Source organism: Vombatus ursinus, unplaced genomic scaffold, assembly GCF_900497805.2.
Source record: "Vombatus ursinus unplaced genomic scaffold, bare-nosed wombat genome assembly UNPS02014945.1, whole genome shotgun sequence".
Taxonomy (NCBI): domain Eukaryota; kingdom Metazoa; phylum Chordata; class Mammalia; order Diprotodontia; family Vombatidae; genus Vombatus; species Vombatus ursinus.
Window position 1 is genome coordinate 1,212,762 of NW_020954723.1, and position 14,472 is coordinate 1,227,233.

Below are 14,472 nucleotides of genomic sequence, written 5' to 3' on the forward strand. Positions count from 1 at the left end.
CACACACACACACACACACACACACACACACACACACACACACACACCCCTCCCTTAGCAATTTCTATGAAAGGAAGGTACTAGCAGCAGGAGGGAATCAGGACAATATTATATAGTAAAACTATAAAGGTGAATTGAGCCTTTTAGTTGAGTAATGAAGGAAGCAAGGGACTCTAAGAGGCAGAGGAGAAGGAGGTCTGTATTCCGGGCATGGGAGGCTGTCAGTACAAAGTGATGAAGATGGAGTATCATATGTGAAGTACAATAAGAAGGCCAATGCCTAGCTTGACTCCAAGGTGGTGTATGAAGAGTAACATACAACAAGATTGGAAAGGTAAGCTGGGGGCAGACTGTGGTGGGCTTTAAAAACCAAAGTCTATATTTAATCCTAAAGGCAACAAGGAACCACTGGAGTTTATCGAGTAGGGGAGTGACATGGTCAGACCTGTGCATTAGGAAAACCTGTCCAGCCCTAATCTCTCTGCTAGCCAACAGTCTCACTTTTCCAACTGCCTACTGTACATCTTGAACTGACTATAACAGACATCTTAAACTCAACCCATCCAAACTGAACTCATTATCTTTCTTCCCAACCTCTCCCCTCCTCCTTAGCTTACAACCTCAATGTTACTCAATGTCACTCCTCATTATCTCACCCCTCATATCCAATCAGGGATCAAATCCTGTCAATTTTACTGTTGTAACTTTTCTTGCATATGTTCCCTCCTTTGACATGGTCACCAACCTGATGTGAGCCCTCAATACTTCCCACTTGGACTATTGCAACAACCAACCAGTTGGTCTCCCTGCCTTAAGTCTCTCCTCACTGCAATCCATTCCTAAAACACGGCATGATGAACCTTCATGACTATGAACTCCAGTGGTTCCCCATTACCTCTAGGATCAAACACAACATTTTCTGTTTGCTTTTCAAAGTCTTTTATAACCTTTCCCTTTCCTAGTCTTTCTAAATCTTACTTCCCTCCATACATTTTGTGATCCAGTGGCGCTGGCCTCTTCATTGTTCCTCAAACAAGACACTCCATCTCCCGATTGGATGCATTTTCACTAGTTGTGCTGAATGTCTGAAATGTTCTCCCTCCTCATCTCTATGTCACATTTTCCCTGGTTTCCTTTAAGTCTCCCCTAAAGTCTTGTTTTCTGCATCATGCCTTTCCCTATCCTCTTTAATCTTAGTGTCTTCCCTCTAAGATTACCCCTAATTCATCCTGTATGTATCTGTCTTGTTTGTATGGATTTTTTCGCATGTTGTATGAGCTCCTTGAGAAAAGACTTTTTTTTTGCCTTTATTTGCATTCTCAGAACTCAGTACAGTGCTTGGCACACAGTAGGCACTTAATAAATACTAGCTGACAGACTGACTTTAGCAGCTGTGTAGAGGGCAGACGAGGTCAGGAGACCAAATATGAGGCTACTATAATACTCCAGGTGAGAGGTTATGAGAGCCAAAACTTGAGTGGAGAGAAGGGAACTGGCTAAAAGAAATGTTCTTGGGGCAGTTAGGTGGCGCAATGGATAGAACACCAGCCCTGGAGTCAGGAGGACCTGAATTCAAATCTGGCCTCAGATACCTAACACTCACTAGCTGTGTGACTCTGGGCAAGTCACTTAACTCCAATTGCCTCACCAAAAAAAAAAAATGTTCTTGAGGTAGAAAAGATAAGATATGACAAGATAAGACAACTGACTGTGTATATGGGGTAAGGGAAAGCGAAGAGTCAAGGATAATGTGAAGGTTGTCAACCTGTACAATTAAAAGGATGGTGGTACCTTTGGCAGAAATAGATGATGAGGTTTCTAGGTGAGACTGTAGAGCAAAAACAGAGGAAGACCCAGTACACAGCCTTGGGGTACAAGCCCAGTGAAGGGTATGATATGGATGATGAACTAGCAAATGTGATTGAGGAAGGCATATATTCAGAAATGAAAATGAAATAAAAACAAAAGATAAAAATAAAAAATTTTAAATTGAATGAAAAAATAACCCACTAAAATCTCAATTTTGGGAATAAAAATTAGTGTGGAAAATCATCTATTGGCCTTCCTTCTAACTCTTCCTCTAACCTATGAGTAAAAAGATTCTTTCTCTCTCAAAAATTAGTGCCTTGGGAAATCAAATCTGAATGTTTTCCATTGTTCCTTACTATGAACTTAACAAACATGGAAAACCTCTATATGCAGCAAATAAGAACTAAAAAAGGATTGTATATTAAACTATGAACTTTTGTAATGACATATTTTTTAAGGGTACATAAAATTTAACATGGTAGTAAGAAAAGTGTCACATGGGTCCAACCTTCTAAATGTCTATTCGTTTTCTTCTATGTATTTTTAAAGGAGTAGTCAGTACTTTTTTGCAGAGAGGAAATGGTCTAGAAGTGCAGGAGGAGAAAGGCATTTGTACATGGCCAATGTGTTGATACACTTTTCTTGACTATGCTTACTGGTTACAAGAATGGGTTAGTTAAGGGGCAAGGGAAGGGAAGGGTTGTTACAATGATTAATGATAGAGAAGCAGAAAAAAAAAATTATCCCTTCTTGTCCTACCTCTGATGCTGAATAGCTTTAATTTAACTCTTATACCTCTATTTCTTTTTGTATAAAATAGAAATAACCAGGGATGAAATCTGACTAACAGCTTGAGGAAATCATATACGGTCAACTGACATTCAAAGCAATTGAAACAATTGTTAAAGGCATTACATGCAAGGCACTATGAGAGATGGTAAAACCACAAAAATGAAAAACTACAGAGTCCTTCAAGAAGCTTACATTCCAAAGGTGGTAGACACGGTATGGCTTTGACAGATTACAACCTGCTTTCTTCACAACCCTGTGAGGTAGAGGCATGTATATCATCCTAAACTGACAGAGAAGGAAACTGAGGTTCAGCTAGAATGCATCACAGCTGAGCCTGTAATTCAGATCTTTTCTGATTTCAAGTCCAATATTCATTCAGTTAAATACCATATTGCCATGTTAAGGACAAAGGAAGGCTCAAGAAAAAGTGCTCTGAATATTATGAAGACAGAGAGAACACTTTCAGCTCAGGATGGGGTAAGGGCATCATGAGAAAGCTTTATGGAGGAAGGGCCATCTGAGTTGAGCTTTAAAGGAAGAAAAGGATTTCAACAACTAGTTCAATAATGAAAGACTGTGTTCCTGGAATGAGGGATGGTCTGCACAAATAAAGGAAGATAGGATAAAACTGAAGAACAGAGAGCAGTCAAAAGTGGTTGAAACATACAGATAATGAAGGTAAATAGAGTGGAATTAGGTTGCAGCCAGATTGTGGAAACTTATAGGTTTCTGGTACAACAATAGGTTCTGGTACAAAGTTATTTATATTAACACTATTTGTGATGTTTGAAGTTGCTTATTGTTTCAAAGTAGCTAACCTATGAGAAACTGCTCATGTAAGAAGACACAATTGGGAAGTATGATTGAAAAGGAGATAACGTTGTGAGACTGAGGAATAAGAGACAGACCACAAGGTGCAATGGTACCCAGCAAACACTAGACGTTTATCGGAGGATGGTCCTGGCACATCATGGAGATTTCATAGGAAACATGTCTGGGAAGACGTGATGATTAGTCACATAGGATAAGAAAGCATGAAAGACAATCTGCACCAAAGGGGAAGGTACCCACAATAAGGAACATGGATCTAAGAGGTTGAAGCTTGACTTGTTAAAAATACTGGCTGTACCTCAGTTTTCTCATCTGTAAAATGAGATGTTTGGAGTAGATAATCTCTGGAGGTACTTCCTAGCCTATGAATGTAGGATTCTGTGCTTCTGATAATAATGAAAACATGCCTCACATTTAACACTGGTACCTTGAATCTAAAAGGGCCTTCCTGACAACCTTGCGAAGCAGGTTGCACAAATATCATTATCCCTATTTTTTACACATAAAGACAAAGAGGAGCAGAGAAATCTAAAATGACTTGTTCAGGGAAACATAGCTAGTAAGAATTGAATCCCACTCTTCAAAATTCCTTATTTTAGTTGAGGACAACACTATTCATTCCAAATGCAAAAGATTTGAAACCTTGACATCATTCTTAACCCTCCTACACCCCACCCCCAGCCCCTTAACTGCACAACCACTTAATACACAATCACTTGCTAAGTCTTGTAAATGCTACTTTCACAGCACATCTCACATTTATCCTCTTCTCTCCATTCCCACATTCACCACCCTAAATCAGGTTCCCAGAACTTTTTACCCTGATTATTGCCACTGCCTCCTAACTGTGAGCCCTACCTCAAGTCTCTGTTGTTGCCAATCCTTCCTCCATGAAAATGCCAAAATAAATTTCCTAAAGTACAAGTTTGACCATATTACTCACCTGCTGAAGGACCTTCTGCTGCTCCCTAAATGCCCTCAGGACAAAATACAAAGTCTTCATTTGGATGCTTCCCAATCTGGCTCCAGTCTACCTTTCCAGGCTTATTTCATATTATATCCATTTGTGCACTCTATATTCCAGCCAAAATAGCCTCCATGCTGTTCCCCAAACTCAGTATTCTACCTTCCACCTCTGTACCTATGCATATGGAAAAGACTGGAGACTACTTTTACCTAATTGAGGCTCTCTCCTTTATGTAATCAGAGGGGTTGAAATAACACTGGGGAAAAAAAAAAAAGGAAAGCTTTTGAGAGAGAGTAGGCAGTTATCTCTAGTATTTCCTTATTTGTGGGGCTCTCCTGACCCTTCCAGAAGAATGGAGGGCATGGAATTTCACAAACAGAACATATAGAAGAATATTAAGTTCTTCATCTGATACTTTATTTTTACAACTAATTGGCTTTTGGAAATTCCCTTTTTGCCTCAACTACTCACAATAAGCAGACACTCAAATGGACCTGTGATTTAATTGATGTGGGTGTTCCCTCCCGTGAGGGAAGCCGTCTCTGCTTGTCCATTTTTATCTGTTTTTCCATAATTTGCAATAGGGACTTGCTTCAGCCCCTGTAATGTGCTAGGGCCCTTCCGTGTTTTCTCTCGACATCCCAATGGCATCATTCTCCATCCTTGCTCTTGCTTTGTGATCTTCTAACCATACATTTCTTTGACAACATCTTTTATACTGCTCATTCTCTGCAAATCCTTGCCTTGATTGTACAGTTGTTTTAATGGTTATCAACAGAATCACTATAAATGTTGTTTACAAATCTTCTCTGGAGGTTGACTGTCCTCAAAATATGGGGGTGATGGGCTGGAAAGACAGGGCAGGGTAGGTGAGGAACTACATAGCTTCATTCTTGAATAGCATTAACAGCTGACAAAAGGAAGAAAAAAGAAGCAACTAGTCAAAGAACAGAGTAATTAGTTGCTAGGAAAACAGCAGTGGGGGTGTGAAGCACAGAGGAGGGGAGATATGACAGAAAAGCATTATCCTATTTTGCTTAAAAAACTGAAGCAAGGTGTTAATGCCTCAGCTATGCCCTTTGAAGTAATTTCTGAGGGGAAGAAGGGATAGCAGGGCTTTCAGGTCCTCTAAAGGCAGCAACATCATTTCACACTAGCAAGAATGTCTGAAAGCCGTTCCTATGCTACTATTATCTACCCCTCCTTTGGAGATAAGACATGTTAAGCCCTGAAAGGAAATGTCATTTGCCCTAATACCCATGGGTGGCTCTGTAGAAGGAATGGATGATTCCCGGTTCCTTTTTTCACATACTAACATGCAGATTTTTCAGCCCCCAGTTTTAACTCTGATGCTGGCTTTGTTCAGTCTGATAGTCTCTGAGAGCTATTGTTGGGAGGTTGTTTAAAAAATAATTTGGCTTGGTTTCCATATGTAAGAAAAAGCTCTTTTCATATCAAGTACTTGTGCCAAAAACATTTCATCTGCAAACCTCAGGGAACTTGTCCTACTTCCCATGATACCAATGTGTGCCTGATATTGCTGCTACCCCCTGTTACCTGCATGCCTTCCAGTTTCAATGTGTTTTGCTCTGATTTTTGAGGATCTCACAATACTCTCATTTCCCCCCTTATTTTTAGGCAGGTAACAGAACTCTAAAACTAGGAAAGTTTCTAAATATTGTGAAGGCACCTTATCTCAAAAGATAACCTAAAAGCCTTAAAAATGTCAAGACAAAGAGATGGAAAACTAACCAGGTAAAAAATTCTAGGTATATCCTGGTAAAACAGGAATATTGTAAATCTTGAAGTACTATAAAATGAGTTATAAGACAAAACTTAATCAACAAGCAGGCACTGAACGTAGTTCCACTAGAACTTGAAATGCTGTACTTTGCAGCAGAACTCAAAAAACACTTGCTTCCTCATCTGCACAATGAAGGAATTGAGTAGATGGCCTCCTACATGATGGTTTGCAAATCTAAATTTATCATTCTATCATGTACCTAGTCTGTACTAGAATATGGGGATATGAAACAGACCGCCAGGCACTCAAGGAGCTTACTAGCGGGATATAACATATACACGCATAAATAAATATAGAATTTATTCAAAATAAGTATACGGTGATTTTGGGCAAGGACTATAGGGGAATTCTGAAAGTTGTCTTGGAGGAAGAAGCACTTACAATAAGCCTTGAAGGAGAAGTAGGGGTTCTGTGGAGATGAGGAAGGAGAATATAGGGGAATATAGTTTTTGCAAAAACATACAGATGGAAGATGGAATGTCACACACAGGGAAGAACAATTAGTCAATAAACATTTATTAAATGTTTATTTTGTGTGCCAGGCAGCAGCTAGGTGGTGTAATGAATAGAGTGCTGGGCCTAGAGTCAGGAAGATTCATCTTCCTGCGTTCAAATCTGGCTTCAGACACTTACTAGTTCTGTGACCCTGGGCAAGTCACTTTACCCTGCTTGCCTCAGTTTCCTCATCTGTAAAATTAGGTGGCGAAAGAAATGGCAGACCATTCCACTATCGTTGCCAAGGAAACACCAAATGGGGTCATGAAAGGTCAGACACAACTGAAATGACTAAACAACAACATATTCCAGGCACTGTGTCAAATGCTGTAGACACAAAGAAAGGCAAAAGACAGGCCCTGTCTTTGAGGAGTTTGCAATCGAATGGGGAGATAACATGCACAAGCTATGTACAAGATAAATAGAAAATAATTAACAGAGAGGAGGCACTTGGATTAAGAGAGATTGGGTTTTCCTGTATAAGGTAGGATTTTAGCTGGGACTTGAAGGAAGCCAGGGAATCCAGGAGACAAAAATGAGGGGGGAGAGCATTCTAGGCATGGGAGAACAGCCAGTGAGAATGCGTGGTGTCGGGAGATGGAATGTCTCGTGTGAAGAGACAGTAAGGAGGACCAGTGTCACTGGACTGAAGCGTATGTGGGGGAAGGAGGGTGGTATAAAGTATAAAAAGATTGGAAAGGCAGGGTTTTGGTTATAAAGAGATATTAAAGCTAAAGCTATTTCATCTTGGAGGTGATAGGGAGCCACTGGAGTTTATGGATTGGGTGTGGGATGACATGTACTTCAGAAAAATCACTTTGGTAGTTGAATGAAGGGTAGACTGGAGTGGGTAGAGACTTGTGGCAGGGAGACAGACCAGCAGGCTACTGCAATATTCTAGGCTTAAGGAGATGAGGGCCTGCACCAGGGTGGTAGTGGGATCAGAGGAAAGAAAGGGGTGTATTTCAGAAATGTTACAAAAGTGAAATCAACAGGCTTCGGCAACAGATTGGATATGGAGGTGGTGAGAAATAGTGAGGAGTCAAGATTGACACCTAGGTTGCAAGCCTACGGAACTGGGAGGATGGTAGTGTGCTCAACAGTAATAAGGAAGGGGGAAAAGATGAGCTCAGTTTTGGACATGTGGAATATAGTATGTCTACAGACCATCCATTTCAAGATGTCTTGGCATCTGGGGAAGCAAAGTTGGAATTCAGTAGAGATGTTAGGACTGCATAAATTTTTTGGGGGGGAATCAGAAGCAGAGAGAGAATTGGAAAGGATGAAAACAATGAGATCACCAACTGAAAGAGTACTGAGGGTCTTGTGGTACGCCCATGGTTAGGGATATGATAAAGATCCAACAAAGGAGCCTGAAAAGAAGTGCTAAGATAAGTATAAAGAGAACCAGAAGAGAGTGATGTCCTGAAAACCTAGAGAGAAGAAAAGAGTATCAAGGAGAAGAGGGTGATTGATAATGTCAAAGTTTACATACAATTCAAGTCAGATAATGATTAAGAAAAGGTCACTGGACTTGGCAACTAAGAGATCATTGGTAACTGGAAGAGAGCAATTTCAGTTAAAAGATGAGGTCAGAAGCCAGATTGTAGAGAGTTAAGAAGAGAAAAAAGAAGGGGAGACACCTTTTATAGATGGCCTTCTCAAGGAGTTTAGCCACAAAAGAATGTAGAGATATTGGATCTCAATTAGCAAGGATGGATGGATCAAGCGAGGGTTTTATGAAGATATAGGAGGCATGGACATATCTATAACCAGTAGGGAAGCCAGTAGACAGGGAGAGATTGAAGATAAGTGTGAGAGGGGATGATAGAAGGAACAATTTGCTGAAGAAGACAAAATGACACGTCAGTCAAGAAGAATTCACTAAACAAAATGGAGAGGCAGGGAATCTGACGAAGGAGAAAGGATGGCATGGTATGGAAATGTACAACTTACACAGTTGTACTTATAGAGGGTTTGGTTTTGTCAAGGACTAGGGTCAATTCTTCACGAAATAGGAGTGAAGGAAGAAATAACGGCAGAAGGCATCTGATGATATGAGATGAGGAGGAGAAAACAAAAGGAAGCTTTTGGCAAATGACCACAATATTTTCAGTGAAATATGAGTCGAGGTTCTCAGCTGAGAGAGCGTAGGGAAGGAGAGCCAGGGAAAGTTTGGGGGGGGGGGGGCGAAAAAGTTTGGAAGAGCCACTGTGGAAAGGGAGATGGAGAGTTATGCCCCAGGCCAGTCTGGCTGGAATGTATAGTGAGGGGAAGAAATATTTAACCACCCTGGAAAACTAAGCTTGAGTCAGACTATGAAGAGCTTTAAATTCCAAGCAGAAAAATTTCTATTTTATCCTAAAGGCAAAGGGGAGCCACTGAATCTTTTCCAGGAGAAGAATGTTAAGATCAGATCTTTGTTTCAGGAACATAAATTTGGCAGCAGTGTGAAGGATATGTTGGGGGGCAAGGGAGAAACAGGAGGCAAGGAAAACCATTACAAAGATATTGTAATATTCTAGGCAAGAGATGATGATAACTAAGAAGAAGGGGTGGGGCCACCTAGCTGCCCTCATGTTCTATAAAGCTTTTTTAATCATTAGGTCATTTAAATCGTTTATGAAAACAAACTGTACAAAAATATTTTGTTATTTTTTAAAATTAATAATACTTTGATGACTTAAGCACCTAAAGGAGAGGATTTGGAGAAAAATGTCTCCAAGCAGAGAGGATGCCATCAAACAGCCATTCACCTACGAGGCGCCTACTGACTTTGAAGTTTGTATTGATTAAGGCTGCTGACTTGAAACAAGCTTGGTTTTCTGACTTAGTTTCTAGCTGGCCGATTACAAAGAGCAATAATTAAAAGTGTAAGAAGTAAGTCCAGCAATGGCCATAAAACTGAAAAAAAAAAAAAACTAATAGAAAAGACAGAGCTTTTGTGTGCTTGTTTAAAAGAAAGCAGCTTTCCATACCTGCGCAGGGGCCCCTAAGGCATCACTATATTTACAGCAGAGTATAACAATTAATATCACTAATATCCCATAGTCATTTTAAAAAAGGGAATAATAATGCTCAATATCTTCTGTTTACTAAGGCATAAAAATATAAAACAGATTTTAGATAGGTTTCTATTAAAACAATTAAAATAATTAAGGGCATTTTAAGTGTCCAGTTTATTTAAGTTACTTAGAAAATCTAGTCTTTCAGAACATTTTATTCCCCAATGTCCCTGGATAAATGAAGCATTACTCTATTTTGAAACAAGGACATAATTCATGCTGGAGCAACATTTGGTAGGTAATACTACTTGAAATCTTGTCGGGAGCGCAAAGTCCTGATTCAGATTCTTGGTTCAGGCAAATGAAGCACATTTTAACATCCATCACTATTTACTTGTTAAAATAAATAAATAATAATGTAAATATGTAGAAGTTAAGTAATTTGCCCAGGGTGCTACTGCTAGTAAATGTCTGAGGCAGGATTTGAACCTAGGGCGTGTTGTGTTCTATCCATTAAACTACCCATATATCCCATAAATTCTATGATAGTAAAGTACTTAGGCAGCCATCGCCTAAAAGCCCATACTTGTGGCAGATTTAGGGTTGATGTTTTAGGGAGAAAAAGAAAACCTGGAATACTGTGTTGACTTCAGAAGAGTTAAGAGAAGACAAAGTCTAGAACTGAGGTTTTTCAACTGGAGTCCACAGACACCCCTCCCTAAGAGATATGTACATAGATTTTGGGGAACCTGTACACTTGGATGAATAAAAAAAATATTTTTTTTTACTAATCTTTGGATTCCTTTGCAATATTAAATTAAAACATTTTATTTTGTAAATTTTAAAACATTATTCTGAGTACGGGGTTTCACAGGTTTGACAAAGGGGTCCATGATACAAGAAAGGTTAAGAACCCCTAGTACAGAAAAAACTGAAATAACAGATTTTGAAAATAAGAACTTACAAAGAAATAAACCTTTGGCAGAGGCAAAGCAACCCATAGCAAAAAGAGAGTTGATTAAATTTGTTTAATTCAAGAAGCCTCTTTCAAAGAGGATGTGAAATTGAATTTTAAAAATTGACATGGCTACTAGGTTGGGAGATGCTCTGTGGTACAGAGGCACAAAATGTAAGGCAGGGTGTCTTCCCTTTTTTCATTTCATCCCATGGCCCTCCTTGGCAGTCTGGTGAAACCCTATGGATCCTTTCTCAGAATAATGTTTTTAAATGCATAAAATGTTTAGGATTACAACTGAGACCAATTACAAATGAAACCGATTTGATAACTGAGATTCGGTTATCAACATATAAGAAGAAAACAAGAACTAGTTCACAGATCCCCAGGTTAAGAATCCTTATGCTAAGGTACCCCTCGTAGGAGCAGTCCATTGATATCTGTGAAGGAGCCAAAGAGAGATCAGCTGATTGTGAGCCAATGCTGCCGGGCTGATGTGATGAAAGATAATTGGATTACACTGGAAAGAGCCAAGTTCAACTCTCCATGGGAAAGAGGTGGGTCAGAATAACCTTTTTTTTACTTTTAGACAGTGATGGAAGGCAATAGTGAGACATATGATTATCTCTGTCTGACAGTACTCGGAATGTTTTTAAATTACACATTCAAAGTGTGTTATCTTCGTGGTTCATTTCGCAGGAGACTGAGGACTCAAGGATGAATTAAGTCAGGCTCCTGTACAACAGCTACTTTACGGTCCCGAGGCACAAAGTCTGGGAATTTTCCCAAATTAATTACTCCAACCTCTCCTGCCCTCAGTTTCCAGTGTCTCACCCCAAAGCTAAGTTATGCTTGGATATCTAGGAAATAGGTAGGGGCTGGATCTAACAGTTCATGGATACAGGGAATTCCCAGGTGGGCCAACTGTCTCTATTAATGTGCTGACACCTTATCTGCAGCTCACAGTCTGATGGAGATGCCTAATGCAGTGGTGTCAAACAAACAGAAACAGCATTTTTATGTAGTTCAGGCAGTACTTGAGAGTTTTGCAAAACTGTCAGGAGATTGACACCTCTGGCTTAATGTACTGAGGTCAAGTGACTTCCCCAGGTTCCTATGACGGCATGTTTCCCAGACGGCATGTCTGTCTGTCTGTCTCTCTTTCCACTTTTAGTTTTACCGATGTTAGTTTTTACATTGCAAACATTTACAGATTACTCTCACTTCATGAGCACTCTCTTACAATAAAGTAAAACAGTTGAGTAAAACTATTAATACAGTGACCCCATCTGAAAGTTCATGCAACATTTCACACCTATATCACCCCTCATCTATTATTTTTTTGGGGGGAGGGAGGGAAGGTAATGGAGGTTGCCTAGGACTTGCCTAGGACTACACTGCTAGTAACTGTCTGAGGCTATATTTGAACTCGTGTCCTCCTGACTCCAGAGCTGCTGCTCTTATCCACTGTGCCACCTAGTTGCCCCATTCCTCATTTATTTTTTAAAAAATTAACAGAAATTCATGTTCTCAACTTATCATATCTCACCCCACTACATCCCTACTACTACTTTTTTTTAAAAAAAAAAAGAAAAAAAGCAAATTTCTTATCACAAATATGCATGGCTATATACACTATATGCACACACACAAAATCTCTATATAATCTGTGTGTGTACATATTCTCTGGCTCTGTCTCTCTCTCCCTTCCTCCTTCCCCTCTCCCTTTCCACACACACACACACACACACACACACACACACACACACACACACACCCCACACATAAATAAATATAATCAGTCCTCTGGAACCATGAATGGTCATTGTACCAATCATAGTTTTTATAGCTTTCAAAGTTGTTTTTACAATGTTGCTGTCATGTAAACTGTTCTCCTGGTCCTAGTTCATTTAATCTCCTAAAAAAGAGTTGTGATTACCTTTGCTCTAAAAACAAGAGCCATGGGTGCGGTGCTGCTCCCTCTGCCTTACCTTCTCGGGGTGCAGTCATCATGGGGTGGTATAATGACCACCTTCACTGTGACTGATGTTCTCAGAAGGTCAATCATTTGTTCATGGCTCAGGGTGGCAACGGCCACTTTACAGATTTCCACCAAGCGGCTGCCTTGCCTCAGTCCTGCCTGCCAGGCATAGCCATAGGGTTCTACATCTGCCACAATACCCTCATAGTTGACATGGAAGCCAAGTTGTCCGAGCCCATTTCTCCGCAAAGTCATCTCCACTGACTCACATCCTTTAGTCACAAACTAGAGATAGAAACAAAAGATACCATTTTGAGGAAGTGAGTGGAACAATGTTAAGAGACTCAGCTGAGGGGGAAAAATGCAAACATAGGTTATAATTGAGATGATCATTTCTGTATATTGTTAATTATCTGAAGAGTAATTTGGATCTTTATCTTCAATTGGTCTATACTCGTAAATACACCAGCTACTCAAAAAGGGAGCCTCACTGTCTTCACTGAAAATTTAAGGATCGTGCCTGTTGAAAAATAGAGGGAACCACAGGCAGAAAAGTTAACTAAAAATCTGAATTTCTCCACTCATTTTGAATCTGTTAAGAGTTCAAGACAACAAGCAGATACTCCATTAAATGACCATTCTCTAACAACCAAAATTATGTAACAGTGATTGGCAGATGGGCATCCTGAGGTGAGCAACAGTGGAATCAGATCACATGCAAACAGGATTCTAACACAGACACATGATAAATGCATCCTGCCAACTTATCTTCCTCTAATTGTTTTTTTCTTCTAAAAAATGATAGAGAGCAAGAGAATAAGCTAGGTTCTCTTCTTCACATCATCTAGCAGTTTTCAGATGATAAGCTTCAGTCATTTTGTCAGACACTGCAGACAGAGCTTTATCTAATGCAAAATTTCACCCACTTAAACAGAGGAGAAAGGGCTCACCTGTAACCTTTTGACAATCTCTTTGACATCCTCACTGTTGTTGTTGAAGCTCTCCACAGAAACGCATTCCCCTCTCTCATAGAAGATTTTGATGCTGGTGTCAGTTGAAGTCCAGCCTATTACATCCCTGCAGGAACAATTGAATACCACACTCTTTGTTTCTTGCTCAATGAGGACTATAAACTCATTAGAGATGCCCAGAAGGCAGTCTATCTCCATAGCCTTATTGTAGTCTTTGGCATGGACACTCCACACAATGGCACCCATGCTACTGAACTCTGCTCCAGGATAAGGCTTGGATTTCTCTTTTTTCTTAGAGGCAAGAGAGATGAAGGGGAATTTGCCGGAAGGATCAATGGGAGTATTGGTTACATTCTTCTCTGCTAGATCTTTTAGGTACTCCTGTCGGGTCCGGGTAGCCATGGCACGGAACTTCTCAGACTTATGAGCAGCGTTCTCCGCATTAATAACTTTGGCCAAAAGGAAGTCCCTGAACACATTTGACTTAGGGAAAGTGACTCCTTTGGGGATTGGTGGCCCAAAGGACGGCACATCTCTGGATCTGGTTACAGCCACACTGAAAGGAAAGCAAACAAAAGAGAAAAAAGGTTTTTGCCAATATTACTAAATATCTCTACTTTCTACTGGCTTAAATAAGCACACTTACAGTGACTAATGTTTTAATTTCTTACCAGATTACAAGTAACATATTGTCCATTTTTCTAGGGACAGGAACAGGACCTATGATTTCACTGGTACATGGAGACCTTCCAGATGAGGAACTCTACTATTAATGCAGGTTGACACCTGCTCTGCAACTTATACTCTTAAGAGAGTTGCCTACAGCCCTGAGGGGATCCCTTGGCCAGTGGGTGTTAGATCT

The 14,472-nt window shown here is 40.0% G+C and overlaps 1 protein-coding gene across 7 annotated transcripts in view; it reads right to left on the reverse strand.

The window, feature by feature from the left end:
* Nucleotides 1–14,472, reverse strand: part of LOC114030082 (signal-induced proliferation-associated 1-like protein 1) — a 375,977-nt gene that overhangs the window by 79,526 nt on the left and 281,979 nt on the right. For all 7 annotated transcript variants that reach the window (XM_027844744.1, XM_027844745.1, XM_027844746.1 and 4 more), the window contains 2 exons: nucleotides 13,590–14,166; nucleotides 12,650–12,924 (listed from right to left, as the gene is read on the reverse strand). In XM_027844744.1, the coding sequence (XP_027700545.1) occupies nucleotides 12,650–12,924; nucleotides 13,590–14,166 (852 nt within the window). The remainder of the gene's footprint in view (nucleotides 1–12,649; nucleotides 12,925–13,589; nucleotides 14,167–14,472) is intronic.